The 21,070-nt window shown below is 36.4% G+C and overlaps 2 protein-coding genes across 3 annotated transcripts in view; one reads left to right on the forward strand and one right to left on the reverse strand.

Moving 5' to 3' along the window:
- The window catches only part of CNOT8 (CCR4-NOT transcription complex subunit 8), a 102,984-nt gene that overhangs the window by 71,615 nt on the left and 10,299 nt on the right, over positions 1-21,070 (forward strand). The window lies entirely within an intron of this gene.
- GEMIN5 (gem nuclear organelle associated protein 5) overlaps positions 1-21,070 on the reverse strand; it is a 44,721-nt gene that overhangs the window by 7,844 nt on the left and 15,807 nt on the right. For both annotated transcript variants that reach the window (XM_077137486.1, XM_077137485.1), the window contains exons 13-23: positions 20,301-20,482; positions 17,767-17,906; positions 16,598-16,769; positions 14,257-14,484; positions 12,691-12,801; positions 12,128-12,250; positions 10,786-10,881; positions 10,241-10,378; positions 3,924-4,071; positions 1,322-1,441; positions 598-808 (exon numbers count right to left, since the gene is read on the reverse strand). In XM_077137486.1, the coding sequence (XP_076993601.1) occupies positions 598-808; positions 1,322-1,441; positions 3,924-4,071; positions 10,241-10,378; positions 10,786-10,881; positions 12,128-12,250; positions 12,691-12,801; positions 14,257-14,484; positions 16,598-16,769; positions 17,767-17,906; positions 20,301-20,482 (1,669 nt within the window). The remainder of the gene's footprint in view (positions 1-597; positions 809-1,321; positions 1,442-3,923; positions 4,072-10,240; positions 10,379-10,785; positions 10,882-12,127; positions 12,251-12,690; positions 12,802-14,256; positions 14,485-16,597; positions 16,770-17,766; positions 17,907-20,300; positions 20,483-21,070) is intronic.

A 21,070-nucleotide genomic window follows, 5' to 3' on the forward strand; every position in this document is an offset into this window, starting at 1 on the left:
TAATCTGCTAGAAAAAGAAGAAATAAAAAAGCCCAGGTTAAAATCTGAAAAGCAAACTCATCAAAATGGATCAAATGGTTTCATGTTTTGGAAATTAGGTGAAAGTGCTGACACTTCAAAAGAAATCTCCGTTTTGACATGTCAAAAAAGGCAGTAACAGGTTACTTGTTTATGACCTGTAAGGAATAAAGAAATATTTGCATTTTTCCACACTTCTTTATAGCTTTGAGCTCAAGAGAAGAGTACCACCATTTTTATAAGGTGTCAGTTCCTCTCTTTCCTTAAACAAGACTGTGCTGATGATATATAAAAAAAAAAATACTAGACTGCCATCCCAGGGGCTGGGCTATGAAAAGGCTCAAGTCTACTCATAGATGATATACATAAACCGATTACTGTGAACGACCATATTATCTCTTACTCTGAATATGGCAACTGACAAGCCACTATACTTCAGTTCAGGGCTGGCTGGACATGTCTAAGGATACCTGCCAAATTGATACAGCTTACGCACCTGGGTATTCACTTGGAATTCAACTAGAAAAGGATTCAAGGCCCGCCCCTCCCAAACACCTGTAGATGAAATAATAGACTGACCTTTAGACTTTCATGGAGCTGCAGAGCCTCCTGGGCTCCCACCCAGTTTCTGGCCAGAAGCAGTTCTTGTGCACACCGGAGAGCCAGTGAAGCCGACAACTCCTCCTCTCCTACGATTGTAGCCAGCTCGGCAGCTGTTCGGAGTGATGCTGCATCCCCCTTTTTGGCCAAAACTTTGGCTGCATCGTATGTGGAGGTGGCCCCTAAATAACTACAATTTAAAAGAAAACCCAAACAAAGTGTTACAAACAGATCTCCTACTACTCACTTCCTAGGGGGCAGAATAATTTCTTCCTGTCAACTTTGCCTCGTGGGCCTTCCTGTGGCGCCAGGTGTCACTGTCTCTGGTTGTTTCTGTCAAGGCTATGGCCAGCCCAACAAGGTTTACTGCAGAGTATGAGGACACATGGATTAAGGACACGATGACACCTCATTAACTGCTAAAGTCACACCTTTCTATTTCCCTTATTTGATATTACAAGACATCACCAGAAAAAAAGGGTTTGAGTCAGGTACTGAGGTTTCTTGAAGGGTTAATTTATATAAATATTAATGAGGTCAATCCTGAAGAGTCTTATGAAGCTGCTTTGACAGTCATCCACACTTTTTCACTTTTAGCCATTTTACCTTCACCTCTAAACTTTATTTTTATTCTTGTCCTGTTTTTCTAGGCAGAAATCCTTCAGTGTTCGGGCATACTCCTGTTTCCCTCAGGCTTGCTTACCATTTGGCTGCCATGGCATAATGGCCATCTTTTTCTAGGATGGTTCCCCAACTGAGGTACAGGTCCTTTAGGACTGGGTCATCTGGGCGCAGCCGGGCCTTGGCAATTGCAACAGCTTCCCTAGAGACAAGAAGAGATGATTAACCAATATGAAAAGGCCCTTCTCTTTGAGGTCCTAGAAGGGGCTGCAAGATAGGACAAACAGTCCTTTTATGCTGTCTATATTGTTCCAGCTTCCTATAAAAGACTGTATACCTGCACTAAGGGCAATTTAAAAATGTATGCTGTGCTCAATTCTTCATCTAGGTCAACAGTTCTTAAAGTATAGTCCATGAGCCTGTGAGGGTCCTCAAGACCATTTCAGGGGCAATTTGTGAGATCAAAACTATTTTCATAATAATGCTAAGAGTTTATTTGCCTCTTTTTTTCACTGTTGATATTTGCATTGATTGTGTAAAACCAAAAGTGGATAAAACTGCTGGCATCTTAGCAAAAATCAAGATAGTGGCCCATGCAGTAAACAAAAACAAAAAATAAATGTCCTTGATGAAGCAGTAAAAATTAGTAAATGAACAAAGTAAACCTGTCAATTTGTGGAAAACAACTAATAGTATTTGTTGCCAATGACAAAATCTGAGCTTTCTAGTTAAAATTAGATACTTGGAAAACTTATGATTGTGAGTGTAACAGTTTCCGAACAGTAAAAGACTATTCTGATGAGAGTGAGGGTGATATTAAAGGAATGTGATTTTCTGAGATACTTTACAATGAAATGTCAAACATCAACATTTGGAAGATCTGCATAACTCAATGAACGAACATTTTCCAAATGATGGCTTCTGAATTGTAGTCAACATAAAGTTGTAGCTGGAATAAAAGTGTTTTAGATTAAGGTGATCTGGAGAGAAGAATATTTAAGAAGTATTTTGGAATTTCTCTTCCAGAGAATAATAACATAAATATTGTAATATTTATAATATTATAAATAATAACTTGGACCAGTTATTGCCTTCCTTCCCTAAAACAGAAAAACTGGACAAAACATATATAAAACAAATGTTTTCAGACACTGAACAATAAGCAGTGCAGGACTCTGCTCCCTGAGAAAAAGGGACCAGTCATGGCTCTGGCTTTCTTTTTGAAGGCATTTTCCAAGGGGAACCCTGAGCAGAGCCCTAACAGTCTTGCTGAGGTGTCGAGAGATGAGGCAGCTGGAATTTGAAGGGCAGGATAATATGAGGAAGAAGCTGCCCAGAGAGAGACCTCTAGAACTTTGGTAAAGTGTCTCACTGATTGCCTGGCTGAACACAGAGCTGTTCAAGGGTAGGATAAAACTCCACATGGCTGGACAAAGAACAATTAGGAAACTGTAAGCTGAACGATTCTCAGCACTCACTTAGGACTTACAGATATTTGAGTTCTAACCAGCCAGAGTAAAAAATCCTTGTTAAATATGCAAGGTATGCAGTAAAGACGCCAGAAGGGTCCACATCTTGATAAGAGGACCAAATGATTCCCAGAATAAGGATTTCTAAACCTGACCTAACAAACCTTAAAAAAAAACTGAAATATCAAGGTGATCCACAAGTAACTTTACTGCCTCCTAAAACAAAGTCCAACATTCTTTTAAGGAAGATAACAAAACCCCAAATAGAATAAACACACAAAAAAATCTCACCAAAGCACATCATAACAAATTGTTGAAAATCAATGAAAGAATGGGGGGAGGGAAGGAAAGAAGTATACTGTTGTTTATGAGAAGAGGTACAATATTATTTGAAGGTATGCTGTGATAAATTAAAAATTATCTTAAACCCTAGAGCAACCATTAAAAAAAACAACAAAGGAATAAAGCTAATAATAGTATTGGTGATAAAATACCCTTACTCAGATGATTCAAAACAAAGCAGGAAAAGAAGAAAAAAGGAACAAGTAACAGATAGGACAAATAGAAAATAAGTAGCAAGATGGCAGATTTAAATCAACCATATCAATATTTACATTAATGTAAGTGGTATTAAACACTCCAATCAAAAGGTAGAGATTGTCAGACTGGATAAGAAACAAGACCCAACTGAATGCTGACTACAAACAATATCTAGCTCCTTTTGTTTGTTTATTTGCACATATGTATTGTAGTGAAAGAATTAGCACTTGGACAGGAAGGATTCTACCCGTCTCAGGAGAGTAGCTGCTTCTAGAGAATGCAGAAATGAGGACCAAAGTGGGGAAAAGGCATTTTAACTAAATTTGGAGTGTTACATATTTCTTAAAAACAAACACGGAAAACTTTTGGGATGGATGGCAAGATTCTGTCTCCTTTCATAGGTGGGACTTAAAAGGAGGCCCACTTTTAATAATAAATTAAGTTGTACATTTGTCTTATGCTGTTGTCTCTGTGTTACTGTAACAATAAAGGAGTTTCTCAAGTATAGGTGGTTGGTGCATAGATGGTTGTTAAGTGAGTGTACATATGTTTCTGTACGTTTGAGACATTTAATTATAATAAAGATTTTAGGTTGGTTATCAGGAAGCAGAATTGTTAAGTAGATTATTTACATATTATATCCAACTATTATCTTAATTCCAGGGTTGCACAAACCTGTAGAAATGGTTTGACTTGAGCAGTTCCACAGCTTCATAAACTTTGTGAATGGAAAGCAAGTGAGAGGCAGCTTTGACGTATTGATCCTGAAAACACAATTGTTTGGCAAAAGCTTCCACGGCCCACAGCCACATGTGGTAGCCAGCTTAAAGAAAATCAGAGATGGTGATTTAAATAAATAAATAAATAAAGCAAGCAAGTTTAAGGTGGGGGGAAAGACAAGTAGTATATCTGGGTTGAAAACTGCTTTGTTTCCATAGTCACTACAATAAGCACAGCACTTAGACATTGATTCACATTGAAACAAATTATTTTTGATTATGTACAACATACAAGATGGTGCAAAATTAGTTTCAGAAATTCACTGTACACCCATGGTCTGTGTACACTTCTCTCTATAAAGAATATCCTTCCATAAAAGCTAAAAACAAAACAAACAGGACATGGCATAAAAGCAAGGTTTCTTTGTTATACTGGCACCCCTATTCTCTCCCACCTTAAATTTGTTTTTTCTAGAGGCAACTCTTACTACCTGTTTATTTATTTAAATTTTTATTAATAAAACCAATCAACATACAATGCAAACATTCTTAATGTATGAACATTCCATACTTGGTGTGCAGCCAATGGCTCACAATATCATCACATACTTGTATATTCATGACCATGCTCACTTCTCAGAACATTTACATCACTCCAGAAAAAAAAAGAAAAAAGAAAAAACTCATACATACCATACCACTTACCCCTCCCTCTCATTGACCACTAGCATTTCCCTCTACCCAATTTATTTTAACATTTGTTCCCCTCCCCCCTATTATTTATTTTTAATCCATATGTTTTACTCATCTGTCCATACCATATTTAAAAGAAGCATCAGAACAAGGTTTTCCCAATCACATAGTCACTTTGTGAAAGCTATATCATTATACAATCATCTTAAAGAAACATGGCTACTGGAATACAGCTCTACATTTTTGGGCAGTTCCGGGATTTTAATTGGTATTGCACTGAATCAATGAATCAATTTAGGTAGAACTGACATCTTAACTATATTTAGTCAATCCATGAACACTGTATGCCCTTCCATTTATTTAGGTCTCCTGTGATTTCTTTTAGCAATTTCTTGCAGTTTTCTTTGTATAGGTCTTAAGTATCCTTAGTTAAATTTATTTTTAAATATTTTATTCTTTTGTTGCAATTGTAAATGAAACTTTTTTCTTGATTTCCCCCTCAGATGGCTCATTACTAATATATAGAAGCACTACAGATTTCTAAGTGTTGATCTTGTAATCTGGCACTTTGCTGTACTCATTGATTAGCTCTAGTAGTTTTGCTGTGGATTTTTCAAGGTTTTTGATATTTAGTATCATATCATCTGCAAACTGTGAGAGTTTTACTTCTTCCTTTCCCATTTTGATGCCTTGTATTTCTTTTTCTTGTCTAATTGCTCTGGCTAGAACTTCCAACACAATGTTGAATAACAATGGTGATAGTGGACATCCTTGTCTTGTTCCTGATTTTGGGAAAGTTTTCAGTTTTTCCCCATTGAGAATGATGTTAGCTGTGGGTTTTTCATATATTTCCTTCATCATGTTGAGGAAGTTACTTTCTATTCCTATCCTTTGAAGTGTTTCAAGAAGGATGTTGAATTTTGTCAATATCTTTTCTGCATCAATCGAGATGATCATGTGGTTTTTCTGCTTTGATTTGTTGATATGGTGTATTACATTAATTGATTTTCTTATGTTGAACCATCCTCACAAACCTGGGATGAATTCTACTTGGTCATGGTCTTTTAATGTGCTGCTGGATTCAATTTGCTAGAATTTTGTTGAAGATTTTTGCATTTATATTCATTAGAGAAATTGGTCTGTAATTTTCTTTTCTTGTAGCACCTTTGTCTGGCTCTGGTATGAGAGTGATGTTGGCTTCATAGAAATGAGTTAGGTAGTCTTCTCTCCTCTTCAATTTTTTTGAAGAGTTCGAGCAGGATTGGTACTAATTCTTTCTTGAATGTTTGGTAGAATTCACATGTGACGCCATCTGGTCCTGGACTTTTCTTTTTGGGGAGTTTCTTAATGACTAATTCAATTCCTTTTACTTGTGATTGGTTTGTTGAGGTTGTCTATTTCTTCTCAAGTCAATGTTGGTTGTTCATGCCTTTCTAGAAAGTTGTCCGTTTCATTTACATTGTCTAGTTTATCAGCATAAAGTTGTTCATAGTATCCTCTCATTACCTCCTTTATTTCTGTGGGATCAGTGGTTATGTCTCCTCTTCCATTTCTGATTTTATTTATTTGCATCCTCTCTCTTCTTCTTTTTGTCAACCTCGCTAAGGGTCCATCAATCTTACTGAGTTTCTCATAGAACCAACTTCTGGTCTTGTTGATTTTCTTTATTGTTTTCATGTTCTCAATTTCATTTATTTCTGCTCTAATCTTCATTATTTCCTTCCTTTTGTTTGCTTTGGGGTTTGTTTGCTGTTCTTTCTGTAGTTCTTCCAAGTGGACAGTTAATTCCTTGTATTTTTCTTTCTTCTATTTTGATATAGGCATTTAGGGCAGTAAATTTTCCTCTGAGCACTGCCTTTGCTGCATCCCATAAATTTTGATATGTTGTGTTTTCATTTTCATTTGCCTCGAGATATTTACTGATTTCTCTTGTAATTTCTTCCTTGACCTACTGGTTGTGTAAAAGTTTGTTGTTGAGCCTCCATATATTTGTGAATTTTCTGGCCCTCTGCCTATTATTGATTTCCAACTTCATTCCTTTATGATCTGAGAAAGTGTTTTGTATGATTTCAATCTTTTTAAATTTATTGAGACTTGCTTTGTGACCTAGCATATGGTATATCCTTGAGAATGATCTATTAGTACTTGAGAAAAAGCTATATCCTGCTGTTGTGGGGTGTAATGTTCTATAAATGTCTGTTAAGTCTAGCTCATTTATTGTATTATTCAAATTCTCTGTTTCTTTATTGATCCTCTGTCTAGATGTTCTGTCCATTGATGAGAAGGGTAGATGTGTCTATTTTTCTTTTCAGTGTTTGCCTCATGTATTTTGGAGTAACTCTGGCTTGGTGCATAAATACTTATTTTTGTTATGTCTTCTTGTTGAATTGTTCCTTTTATTAATATATAGTATCCTTCTTTGTTTCTTTTAATTGTTTTACATTTGAAGTCTAATTTGTTGGATATTAGTATAGCTGCTCCTGCTTTTTTCTGATTGGTGATTGCATGAAATATCTTTTCCCAGTCTTTCACTTTCAACCCATGTTTATCCTTGGGTCTAAAATGCATCTCCTGTAGACAGCATATAAATGGGTTCTGTTTTTTAATCCAATCTGCCAGTCTGTGTCTTTTGATTGGGGAGTTTAATCCATTAACATTTAGTGTTATTACTGTAAGGGCAGTACTTTCTTCTACCATTTTGCCTTTTGGATTTTATATGTCATATATCTATTTTTTCCCCTTTACCTTTAATGATATTTCTACATTCTTCTCCACACCACTCTCTCCTGTCTTTTCCTATCTGTCTCTACTGCTCCCTTTAGTATTTCCTGCAGAGCTGGTCTCTTGGTCACAAATTCTCTCAGTGATTTTTTGTCTGAAAATATTTTAATTTCCCCCTTATTTTTGAAGGACAATTTTGTTGGATATAGAATTCCTGGTTGGCAGTTTTTCTCTTTTAGTATCTTAAATATATCATATCACTGTCTTCTTGCCTCCATGGTTTTCGCTGAGAAATCTACGCAGTTTTATTGGGCTCCCCTTGTATGTGATGGATTACTTTTCTCTTGCTGCTTTCAGAATCCTTTCTCTTTGACATCTGACATTCTGATTAATAAGTGTCTTAGAGTATGTCTATTTGGATCTATTCTGTTTGGGGTATGCTGCACTTCTTGGATCTGTAATTTTAAGTCTTTCTTAAGAGTTGGGAAATTTTCAGTGATAATTTCCTCCATCAGTTTTTCTTCTCCTTCTCCCTTCTCTTCTCCTTCTAGTATACCGCAACATGTATAATCATGTGCTTCATGTTGTAATTCAATTCCCTGAGTCCCTGCTCATGTCCCGTCCTTTAGTTCACTAATCCTCTCTTCTGCCTCTTGAAATCTAACATTGTAGGTTTCCAATGGTTTGTTTTTTTTTTTAATCTCTTCTATGGTGCCTTTTGTTTCCATAAGTTCTGTGATTTGTTTCTTCAGACTTTTGATTTCTTCTTTTTGTTCATTCCTTGCTTTATATCCTCCCTCAATTCATTGATTTTATTTTCCATGTCTGTTCAAACATCCTGAATTAATTATTTCAACTCCTATATCTCATTTGAATTGTTGGTTTGTTCCTTTGACTGGGCCATATCTTCAATTTTCCTAGTATGATTTGTTATTTTTTGCTGGCGTCTAGTTATTTAATTTCCTTAATTAGTTTATATTGGGTATTGTTTTCACTTTTTTTTACCTAGGATTTTCTCCATGATGACTTTGTTGTCTATCTGTTCTTTGAAATTCAGCTCAGCTTATTCTAGACCTCTGGCTTAGGTTTTGTTTAAGAAATCAGAATTTTTTCTTTCTTATTTCTTTTTTCTTGCCCTGCCTGTATGGTGCCTCCTTAGGTCATTTAGGTATTATAGACCCCAGTCAGATTTTCCCAGAACAAAATGGTCTCCTCTCAGGAGGAGTCACCTGCATCAGTTTTCCCTGAGGGTGAGACCCAGCAGGTTGAAAGACTTTCCTATGAAGTCTCTAGAGTCTGTGTTTTTCCTATCCTGCCCAGTATGTGGCACTTGTCTGCCTGCGGGTCCCACCAGCATAAAGTGATCTGGTATCCTTTAACTTCAGCAGACTCTTCTTGCTGGGGGTATGGCTGAGACAAAGGAGAAGTTGTAGGCTGGCTTTAATCACTTCAGTTTTCCAGACCCTGGGGTCTGAATTCCTTGAGGAAGGGATTCCACCTGAGCTGGGCCCCACCTCTCTCCCGGGGAAGGCACAGCTTCCAGGGAATTACTTCCTTTCACCTAAGCTGCCTCTTTGTCTCTCAGACAAGCTTAATTCTGCCCTTCCCTGGGTAGCTGCAGGCTGAGAAGCCTTGCAGTTGTATTCAAAGAGCAGTCAAGCCGTAGAAACACAGCCACCAAAAAGAAAAAAAAATCCTTTTCAGGGCAGAACCCCCAGTTCCTCAGGTTCACCAATCAACAGCTTAAGTTGGTATGCTGCTCGATGTATCTCCAGGTCCTATGTGCCCCCTCCTTTCCTTCAGGACCCAGACCTTTCTCATCAGAGAAAACCTGTTTTTTTTCCCCTTCTTCTCTTTTTCCATCACCCTGCCCCCTCAGCACCAGGGCAAAACCCAGCAACTCAGCTTTCACTGGAGGTTCAGATGAGCTGGGAGTCTATTTTTAGTAGTCAGAATTTGTTAATTAATTCTACAATTGGATCTTAGTGGAGCTCAGCCCCTTGGTGTTAGTAAAGTCTTAACTTTCCTTTCCTCTCTGGGAAGCAGCCTGTGGGGGAGGGGGCTGGCCTCCACAGCTTGGGGGACTCATGGTTCTGGGTGGGACTGCAGCCAGTCTACCTTGTCTAGACTGGTATACGCTGTGTGTCTGGTCACTAATGTGCCCCAACAGTTGTTGTGTACTGTTCCTGGCTATTTACTAGCTGCTCTGGAGGACGAACTAAATCCCATGCCTCACTATGCGCCATCTTGGATCGACTCCCACTACCTGTTTCTTTTGAAGCTTTTGGAAATAGTCTATGAATATCCAACCACATATGTATACATACAATTGAGAAAATATATATTGTTGTACATCTACACCTTGATTCTTACTATATTCTGGAGCTCAAATTCCATATCAGAATGTATATATACAGCTGCTTCATTCTTTTGGCACCTGTGAGGGTTTCTACTGTAAGAATGTACATGATTTAACTAGTCCCCTATTGGTAGGCATAGTTTCTTGCAATCTTTTGCCATTACAAAAACTGCTGCAATGATGTGTTTCTGTCATTTTGCTTGTAAGTATAGTTAGAGAAATTCTTACAATTAGAATGGCTGAATCAAAGGGTACATGCATTTTAAATTTTATTAGGCATGGCCAAATTGTCCTTCAAGGAATTTTCAGCAATTATATTCTTGCCATCAATGTATCTCAATGACCTGGTTTATTAGTGAGCCTACTGCTACAGAATAGAATTAGCTTTGTAGTATAAAAGTAATTTGTAAGTGATGCTGAGGTCAAGACTGGTACTGCTAAGAGCCATCTTTAGTGAAAATATCCTAGAGATGACAGAGCTTTTGTTGAAAAAAACATACCTACTGGTGCCATAGCCACGAGATTGTCTGTCAGCTCCCCTCTTTCTGCTGCAGTCTGGAGAACACCTTTTAAATCTCCTTTCCAAAGCATAAGCTGGTGAAATAACTCTGGGTGGCCATTTTCCAAGTGACCTTTTCCTGTTTGGAGGAGAGTGAATGTTTGGAATGTGTTTCAAAAACATGTGTTTCCACTGACTTCTGAAAAAATAAGGGAGAATGCAAGAATGGAACCAACTCTTAGAATATGTGGCCACCCGCTGATGGGTCAACCCTCACCACAGTGATCATAATAGGGCCTGAAACCCACTCAGTCACCTGTCCATCCACCCACTTGTACTCAGTCACTGACTCAGAGGCACACTGTATATTTAGGGTCCTTTGCTAGATGCAAAGGGTGTAGGTGAATAAGCTAGTTGAGGAGTTCAAAGCCTAGTAAGCTGACAGGTAAAACTAACAATCACAACACCACAGATGGCAACCAGAAAGAGGTATGTGTAATGTTAGGGGAGCATAAAGATGAAAGGGATTATTTGGATTTACCTCACCTTCAACCTCAATCATCCTGTACAGGGTAGTTCTGTCTGTGAAAAGCCCCAGGTGAAATCTTTCCTCAAGATCAGTGGACACATCCTCTTTTAACTCTGTTCATTTAAAAAAACAAAATATGAGATGACGTCATTACATAGGTTATTGTTTTCTATCTAATCACTTCTGAATATGTTCAGAACAGCCATTTCAGATACTGAGAAAAAGAGTTCTATGCCCATTTACCTTATTGGAGACTTCTAGTGGTTATAAAGGTAGCAAAATAAGAAAACAGAGCTTGCTAAATTCAGCTTGGCAAAATCCAATAAGACAACATGGTTTGTTAAAAACAGAAACAAAAAATAGGATTTTTCAAACAAACAAAACCAAAACAACCCCCAGAATCTTAAAAGCCAATGCAAATTTCAACATGTAGTTAAATTTATGGTTAAAAAAACAAACCAAATATTTAACAAGTAAAGAAATATTCTTAACATTCACTGTAATCTATGAAGAAGGGATTCAATATTTATTCTGTTCTGATTTTAAACAAGTAATTTCCTAATAACGGAAGGAATGTAAAACAATATGATTAACTGTATAAGTTATAGGACATAATCACAAAATTGAATACTAGGTATATAAAAGCATAAGGAATTTCTGGAAAGAGCTAGGAAACTAATTAAAGGATGGTCTTGGGGTAGGAGAAGTGGAGGACTGGATGACGGGGTAGGATACTGACTTCTGTTTTCTTTTGTATTGTTTGAATTTTATCATCCTGTCTCAACATATAGAAATCAAAATTTAAAAAAAGATAGTAGCATAGGGCGGGCCATGGTGGCTCAGCAGGCAGAGTTCTCATTCACCATGCTGGAGAACTGGGTTCAATTCTCGGTGCCTGCCCAAGCAAAAAAAAAAAAAGTCACATAAATATAAAAATAATGGGCATTAATTGAGTGCCTTGAAAATAAAAAACTGCCATCAATTTTTAAAAGGAATTGCCATATTATGGGTATATTTCCAATAAATAAAGTTTTTATTTGACAAAAAGACACTACTCAATGTGCAAAAATAGCCAATTCACGCTGAGATACATAAGACAACAAACCAATTCCGGTGCACAGATGGCTGTTAACTAGATTTATAAGAATAAAAGCAGAGTACTACATCTCAAAGGTACTGGGTAGTGCTGACAGTGGGTTAGATTTGGGAGTTTGGCAGGGGGGTGGGGATGGGAGACATGCTGGAAAAGAATGCAGAAAGACAGACAATTTTAGACATTTGTATGTTCATTCATTCAACAAATTAGGTAAGCACATATTATGTGCCAGTCCCCAAAGACACGGAAGTGCATTTTTGTACCTTGGGAATGTTTTACAGTTGCTAATACCAAACAGTCCTGATGAAGTTCCTCCTTAGACCTGTGGTCCAGGCTTGTACTCAGTGGAAGCATGGAACGAGCTTTTCTCTTCTTGATTAAGGCCTCTGAAATGCAATTAATTTCATTTTACATTTATAGGTATAATGTAATACCTATAGGAAATTGTATAGGTAATCTGATTCAAGAAGAGCTGATCAGAAACACAAACTGAATATGCCCACTGTGTGAATGTAACCTACTAGATGGATACTACTGGACATAGAAAGTTCCTATTCCAATAAAGAAACTTTCAAATTTAATTAGCTGGGGGCAAGGTTTATCATAGAAACAATAATGTCTTTGCAAACACTGATGAAACAATATCAACAATTGTGAAAGAACACTTCAAGTGCTAAATAAAATTTTTAAAGCAGGACCCACAAACTGGAACATAATCAAAACATCTCACAAATATTTGAAAACAAAACAAAATGAAACTTGAATTTCAGTTACATGTAACACTTTAGGATACTTTAACAAAATATTTTAATTATTAGATACCAACCTGGCTTCTCTTTAGGTGGCTCCTTTTTTAGTGAAGTGACTTTATTAATGGTGACTTTTGACTTTTCAAGGCCTAAGGAAACTGGAGCGCAGATAACTGGTTCTCTAGAAACTACATCATGGCAGAAAATAAAAGAAAGTTTGGGATTAGTGCAATGCCAGATCTAATTCTTTTTGAAAATTCAGAGGTACACCAGTGATGTGATTTTATCTATTGCCAAAACATGAGGTAAATACTCTGAAAAGGAGGTATTGGTGAACTCCCCATTTCCCACCTTACAAACTGGTTGTGTTCCAGGAATCTGTAACTTTTTACTTAGAACTTGATTAAGAGTTTTAAGGAGATGTTATAAGCCTCTAGCAACTTTATATAATAGGTCCAGGAGTGCAAACTTTGTTTAGGTGACAAAGTACTTTTTACATATTTAGGTTGACAAAAAAAAAAAATTGCATATTTAATTATATAAACAAGAACCAACCTTACTAATAGAAAATATTATGTATATTTGATATGGAGTCACAATGCTGAACACAATCATATTAAAAAAATTTTTTTAAACAAGCTATTGATTTATAGGAGTAAATAGCGTTTTGTGCATCTATTTTGTGATAAAAATATTTTTTGATGAATGCAGCAAAATAAATACAGTAAGCTTTTAGTTCTTTTTATGTATCTAAACCTTATGTAGGGGCAATAAACATCCCTTGGGATGGACAGGATCAGAGCTAGCACTACACCATTTATTTTGGCCTTTTAATACTGCCACAACAAAATATTATATTTTAGATTTAAGCACGGATCACTGCTTCTATTTACACTGTTTTTATTTAATCATTAATCATTTTATTAATCATTCATTTTAACAAGTACCAGACATCAGCACTTTCATTAGCAGAATAAAAATGCTAAAATTTTATCCAATAAATTTTTTTCTTTAAACAAGAAATGGACTGCATTACTGGAGATTAGTGATGGGATCCTGGAAAACTGCTTGTGAGAAATCTGAGAACTGTCACTGTAGCTTAAAAAACTGGAAGAACCTAATTACCATTCATAATTTTTTTTCTGCGAGAAGACAGAAAGCTGGGAACAACTAAAGAAAGGAAAAGTGAGAATTTGGAAGTTCCCACAATGGTGATAGCTTGTAAGTCAAATGATAGGGACAGTGGTTTTTTTTTTCAATAAAAAGGTCTACATGGCTGATAATGCCATATTAAAACTTTCCCCCTAAGTTTCTACATACATGTCCATCCTAAGCTTTATTTTGTCCCATAGTTTTACCCTGCCCCAGTTGGAAAAAGAAGTTTTCTCTACAGAACTTTACAATTTCCATCCCAATCATCCATTAGATTCTCTTAAACACTTAAGGGTGTTTATTTTAGAGGCTTAAATAAAGGACTAAAAAATACTAACAGTTTCCAAAGACACCAAAGATAAAAATCTGGGGCAAAGATTGGTAAGGTTAGAGGCAGAGCAGTTTCAAACTGAAAAAGGAATTAGTTTAGTCTCCTAGACATGATGAAGGAGCCCTAAGGCATCAGCGCAATACAGGATTGTGCCACATACCCATGGAAGCGAGGCTACAGGGGTGCTCTGGCTCCTGGGCTTCCTCCTCACCCTCCTGGTCTGATACACCATTTTCAGCAGGTCCTGAGTTCTCCTTTATGCTCTCTTCTTCATTCCCATCATATGATTCCTGCTTTATAGGCATTCTTAAAGTGGGCTTTTTCTTCTTTTTGGGTTTTGGCTTAGGTTGAGAGAGTCTTTTTTTCTCTAATTCAATACTTTTTTTGCCTATAGGAATCAAAATAAGAAAAAGGACAGACTAAAATATAATACTTGATTAACAGCACTGCAGAAGGAATCACCTATATATCGTATTACCCTTCTTTTTTATAACATTCTCGTCCTTTCCCTTCCTCCTGCGAAGTTTAGAGTTATAGTATCAAACCAAACAAACTAAACCAAACTCTTCTGGGATTTCATTAAATCGTAAGCACAATGCCTAACTGTCCCTGAAAAACAAGGACATTCTTCCACCCAACTACAGTACAACCATCACAATCAGAATGTTAACACAGATTATGCTGTCTACTCCAAACACTCTATGTAGGTTTCCCAAGTGTACCAAGAAAGGCTTTTATAGCAAAGGGATTCAATCCAGGATCCTGAATTAAACTTAATTGTCATGTTTCTTTAGTTTCCTACAGTCTGTAAAGTTTTCCTCCAATTTGATGACTTGTGACTTTTAAAGATCACAGGAGTTATTTTATAGAATTTCCTTCAGTTGGGTTTCTGTGTCATTTCCTCCTCCTTATATACAGGCTATGCACTTCTAACTGGAATACAGAAACGTTGCTGTATTCTTCTTAGCACAACCTATCAGGGAACACACATTTTGCCTCATTACTGGTGATGTTTACCTTGATCATCTGACTAAGGGGATGTCTTGAAGGTTTTTAGGTGAAAACTTCATTTTTCTCTAAGTCTTTAAATGCACTGGACTTAAGATCCATTGATGTTTCCTAACTAAACGAATCATTACTACATGATGACTGCCATATGGTGATTTTTTAATTCCATTATTCTTTCTAGTTTTATTAGTCGGCATTCTGCTGTAAGAAAAGAGCTTTTGCTTCTTGCATTCTTCTATTTATATCAATATAGACTCATGGATTCCTATTTTAGATTATAATTCATTACTGGCATTTATTTACTTTCTAGTTTAAAAATGTTGCCATTTATTTTACTTATATTGTTTTGCATGGGCAGATACTGGGAATTGAAGCCAGTCTCCGGCATGGCAGGCGAGAACTCTGCCTGCTGAGTCACTGTGGCCCACCCTGCCTTTTATTTTTAAGCCTAATTTATTGAAGTATAATTGAATACAGTAAGATATACCCATTTCTAATACTTCAATGAGTTTTGACACACAGTCATGAAGCCACCACTACCACTCTCACAAACAAGATACGGACTGTTTCCATTACCTCAGAGTTCCCTCAGGTATCTTTGGAGGTAAGATGTCACCCATCCTCAAGCACAGGCAATCTCTGATCTGCTGTCACTATAGCTTAATTTTGCCTGTTTTGGAATTGAATAATATAAATGGAATTATACAGTGTGTAGTCTTATGTCTGGCTTCTTTCCCTCAGCCTGTTTTCTTTTTCTGAGATGTATCCATGTCTTTCTTTTATTTATCAGTAGTTACTTTCTTTCTATTGCTGAGTAGAATTTCACTGTAGAAATATGTGACAATTTATTTATTCACCAGCTGATGGATATATGGATTGTTTCCCATTGTTGGTGATTACAGACAAAGGTGCTATGAACACTCTTGTGTAAGTCTTCATATTAACATATCAGTTCATTGTTTCTGGGTAAGCTCCTAGTTGTTTAATATATTCTATTTTTCTAGCTGTTTATGGTGGGTGGGGCAAGTCCGGTACCAGTTAACCTCTTGTAACCAGAGATGAAATTTTGGTGTTAGTTTCAAGTTCAAATTGTCCCAGTTTAAGCCAGTGGTAGTCTCTTCAAGCTCGGTTCTTTGTCCTCTTGATATGTCCCCTTAATTCTTTGAGTACTTCTTTCCCTTCTAGCATAAGATAAAATTGTAAGCTCATTTTTTAATTTTTTCTTTTTCCAATTTGGAATAAGTCATTTTTCTAAGAAACCCTGGCCAAGTTGGAATCATTTTTCCAAGAAACTAAGATCTGGAAGCTACGTATATTTGTTACTATCTGAGTTTTGTTGCTCTCTGGCCCCTTCCTTGCTAAGGCTCCAAACATCTGTGAGAACATTGCTGCTGCCTTGCACAAATGCCCATCATGTTTGATGTGAGACTCAATTATTAAAGAAGGGAGAAAGGGAGTTAGGCAAGCATTTTATGGGTTCCAGGTTGACTGACCTTGAGGAGGCCGAGAATGATCTTGCATAGAAGTGAGCCATCTGTACACACAGAAGTCATCTGCCCCTGAGTAGATGCAGTCTGGATCTAATGGGGACCACACCACACAAAGAAGTCGACCTCGATGTCCTCTGAAGTTGCATAAAGGCTCTTCCCCGAGAGTATCCCAAACCTACAACCAAAAGACCACACAAAGAATAGAAAATTCTGGTTATTCTATTGTTTGGGGGAGTCTAAGTTTTTCAATTTCCTTATCTGTTTACTCTTATTTCCTCAGGTGATTTGTAATTTTCTCTTAGGAACTAATTTTAGGGTATAATTTCCTATGGAAGCCTTATATGCTCTAGGATGTAGTGGCATTCCTATGGGGATGATTTTGAATGAGCGTCTATTGATGCCCTATGCATTTCCCTGTCCCAAACCATTATTGTATGTTTGGTTTTTGGCTGAGGGTTCTGGCATCACAAAGAGCATGCTAATTCAGAACCTACACCTGTACATGCAGTGCATGCTTAATAGTCTAATTTTTCACAGATGATTCTTCTGTCTGCACCTTTCCCCAAGCCCGCCCATTATGTCCCTGGCAAATGATCAACTTTGGTGCCATTCCCTGAAACATTAGAGTTCCCATTTTATAGAAAACAGTCTTTCATTGGTCCCAATTTTGTGCAGATAGCTCAATTATAACTCAACACTGAGGCAGGTATCTGTCTTGGATATTAGAACCCTGGTTCTATTCTGGCTCAAATATCCTAAATTCCTACCCTGTTCATACCTCTGGCTTGGCATTTCATCTTTATTTTTTAGAACATGGAGATTTCTGAGTAACTATATTATCACAAATTGTAGTCAGCATTTCTTTGTTTGAACAGGAAAATATTTCCCGTATCAATTTAGTCCACTGTATTGTTAGTAGATCAGAATAAAAAATTTTTAAATGTTAGAATTTAGCTTGTTTCTATCAATACGTCCTCTTTCATTTAAGTTAAAAACAATTTTAGCCTGCCAAGAGTCCAGATATGTGAAATAAAATGAAAATGCCTTTTAGAGCCCAGAAAATCTCCTTCTGAAGAGGATGCTGGGGATAAGGAAAGGAAAACATGTACATGACTGGGGGGGGACAGTTTTAAGTCAGAGTACAGAGTGAAGAATAAAGGATACCACAGTACCTGGGCTGTACCATCATAAGAAGCAGAAACCAGCCTTCCATCATGATGTGGGCTCCAAGCTAGACTAGTAATCTTGGCTGTGTGTCCTGAGAGGGTTCGGTAGGGCTCTGTAATGGTCACTGGAGATTCAGGATTGCTCTCTAGAAGGCAAGGAAAAGATGTCATTGCTACAAATAACCAAAAAAAAGACATACAGATTCATATTGGAGGGTATTAACATGACAACGGTAAAGAGTTTGTAATATGCTTTCCAAGTGATTTTTAGCAGGCATATTGTTTAATGGTTCAATTTGGGCACGCCCATAATGCCTGGCACCTGGCAAGCCACAATAAGTGTTAGCTGTCATTATTTCTTTCCAAAAGCCATCAAAATGGAAATAATGCTTTCTGGATGCGATATCAGGAAGAATATATCATTTATATGGTAATGTAGCTTAAAATGCTTAATTCTAATCTATATATGAGAAAATAACAGACAGACCCAAGTTGATGGGACATCTATAACAAATGGCTTGTATTAAAAAATGTCATGAAAGAGCAAAAGGCTGAGAAAATGTTTCAGATTAAAGGAGACTGCAGGGACATGACAATGAAATACAAATACATGATCCTGGATTGGATCATGTGTTGGAGGAAAACAAACTACTAAAAAGGATGTTATTGGATCAACTGATGAAACTAGAATATGGATGGCAGATTAGATACTATTGAGTTAATGTAACTAATGCTGATCATGGAACTGTGGTTATATAAGGGAATATCCTTAATCTTATAAAATATAGACATATTAAGTGATATGGGGATGTGATGTATGAAACATACAAATGTATATACACATAACAGACTGAAGGAAATGAGGTCAAATATTAAAAACTTGAACCGGGGAAATTTCTACTATTCCTGCAACTTTCCTCTAAGTTTGGAATTATTTCAAAATAAGAAGAAAAAAACAAAATGTTTTCGTCCTTTTTGTGCTATTCAGTAAATATTAAATAAAAAATAGGATGGTAGTGTTACAGTAGGCACGGATCTGCATTACTATTAAGAATTAAGTTTTGAGAAACTGGTTTCTCAATGTGGAATCCCAATCATTACCATAAGGACAAAGATCAGTTTTCTAACATAGCATCCTTGCTAATCACACACTGCCTACAATTTATTATTAGAAATATCTGTTTATATTTTAATACTTTCCCATACTGCTTTAGCTTGGAAGAGCCATTGCTAGAATCAAATTTTCTTTGTTACAAATAAGAATTGTCAGAAAAACCACTGGATATTAGTTCTAGTAAAATTAAAAGGCTTAACTATTTTCACTATGGATGACAGCACATATGTAGCAGCACTCTGGAAACACTTTACTGTCAGATTATAATTTCTTTCTACCACTAAATGATCCCATTTCCCTCAGACTGGAGAAAAAAATTCTATTCTGACCAACTACTATTGCTCTCTGAGGTTCTGATGGGGAATTCAAAGAAGCAGAAGACTTAATGAATAAGTCATATACATATAAAAAGGGTAACTATCAGGCAGGGAAGAGTACTTGCTAGAACTCATACAGACTCTGGATTTAAGACTGTGTGGCCTTGAATCTAAACTCTACCATATACCAACTGGGTAACTTGAAAGTTAACCTCTCTGGGCTTCAATTTACTTACCAGTAATGAGGACTACAATGCTTACTTCATAAGATTTTAAGAATTATAAGCAATCAATATAGGAATGGTGTGGGTGTGTGTAAGACATTCTTAAATAGTGCTGGAGGGAGTATAAATTAGCACAATCTTTATGTAGAGCCACTTGACAATAACTACAAATAACAAAACATTTTTAATGTTCCCATCCCTTAATCTAGCAATTACACTTTTAGAAGTTTTCTGTATGAAAAATATTCATGCAAATTCAAATATATATATATATATATATACAATGCTGTTTCCTGTAATATTATTTAAATTGAAAAGAACAAATAATTTACATATTAATCAATTGGGGAATGGACAAATTATGGTATGTTCATATAATGGAATGAAAGCTAGACATCTTTTAAAAGGATAAAGTAAAACTATATATACTGACATAAAAAGATGTCCAAAACATTTATTGTAAATTTAAAGAAAAACTGCAAATGACATGTATATGGTCATTTATTTTTAAGCTTGATTCAGAGGACTGTTCTCTCAAACAAATACATGTGAACGCAAACCTACACACTAAGATATATGCATATGTAGGTTAATAGCTATTTTTAAAAATCTGGAGAAAATATGCAGCAAACTAATAACACTGGTTATTACTGAGGTATGGGATTATGGAGGGAACTTTATAATCTAAGTTAACATTTTTGTCATGTTTGAAAGAATTCATTAAATAAGATCAATATATTACTTTTAACAGATAATCAATAAGAATACTATTAAAAAAAAGAATACTATTTACTTTAATGCTAAAAATAAAACAAAATAAAAATGTAAAATATTGGAATGGAAAGTAACTGAACACATGATATCCCTAAAGTAGAAACCAGTTACCTATGATAGCCTTCAGATTGTGCACATAAATGACAGCATTGTTGGACCCAGAGGCCATCAGATAGCTCAATTCCGGCTGGCTGCCATGCTCATGATGCCAGCTTATGGTATTCACAAGCTTGTGATGCTGCTGGATGCTGCAGATTAGTTTCAAGTTAGGAACCTGAAATATTTCTATTGATCTGGAATAAGAAACACACCAAGACAAGAAAGACTGATGATCAAATTACAGTCCACTGCAAACAATTATCTCACTCATTCCATCAGCTAGGGAAGGGTGAAACACAATAGGATAACCCTATCTATCACTGTAAAGGTCATTCTCTCATAAAGAACTAGGTACAAAGGGTTGTTCTCTCATACAGTATATTCAGCTTTTAAAAAATCCTAGCAATCTCTAGAAAGTTGTGTTCATTAAGGGCCTGTAATAAAGTGTGCTAGGAAGACACTAAAAGAGAAGACTTGAAGAAGCTAAAACACAAAGACTATGTTACTACGGTCAATATTGAATAGGGCACAATTAGGCCTTAAAAGCAATTCTGCCTAGGCTTACTTTAAAAAAAATGGAGGAAGATTTAGGCAGTTCAGTGCAGTAAGGCATGGAGAGAACAGTGTAGCTAAAACACTCTCCTTGGATTACGGAAAGTGTCCAAATAATTCTGCCATCTTCAAAGATGCAGAGAGTTGCTGGATCAGTCAAGGATATCAAAGATAAATCAGTGTAACAAATATGACCGGGGTTCTCCAACTAACATTACAGATGGTATTAG

The sequence above is a fragment of the Tamandua tetradactyla genome, chromosome 20 (assembly GCF_023851605.1).
Source record: "Tamandua tetradactyla isolate mTamTet1 chromosome 20, mTamTet1.pri, whole genome shotgun sequence".
NCBI lineage: Eukaryota > Metazoa > Chordata > Mammalia > Pilosa > Myrmecophagidae > Tamandua > Tamandua tetradactyla.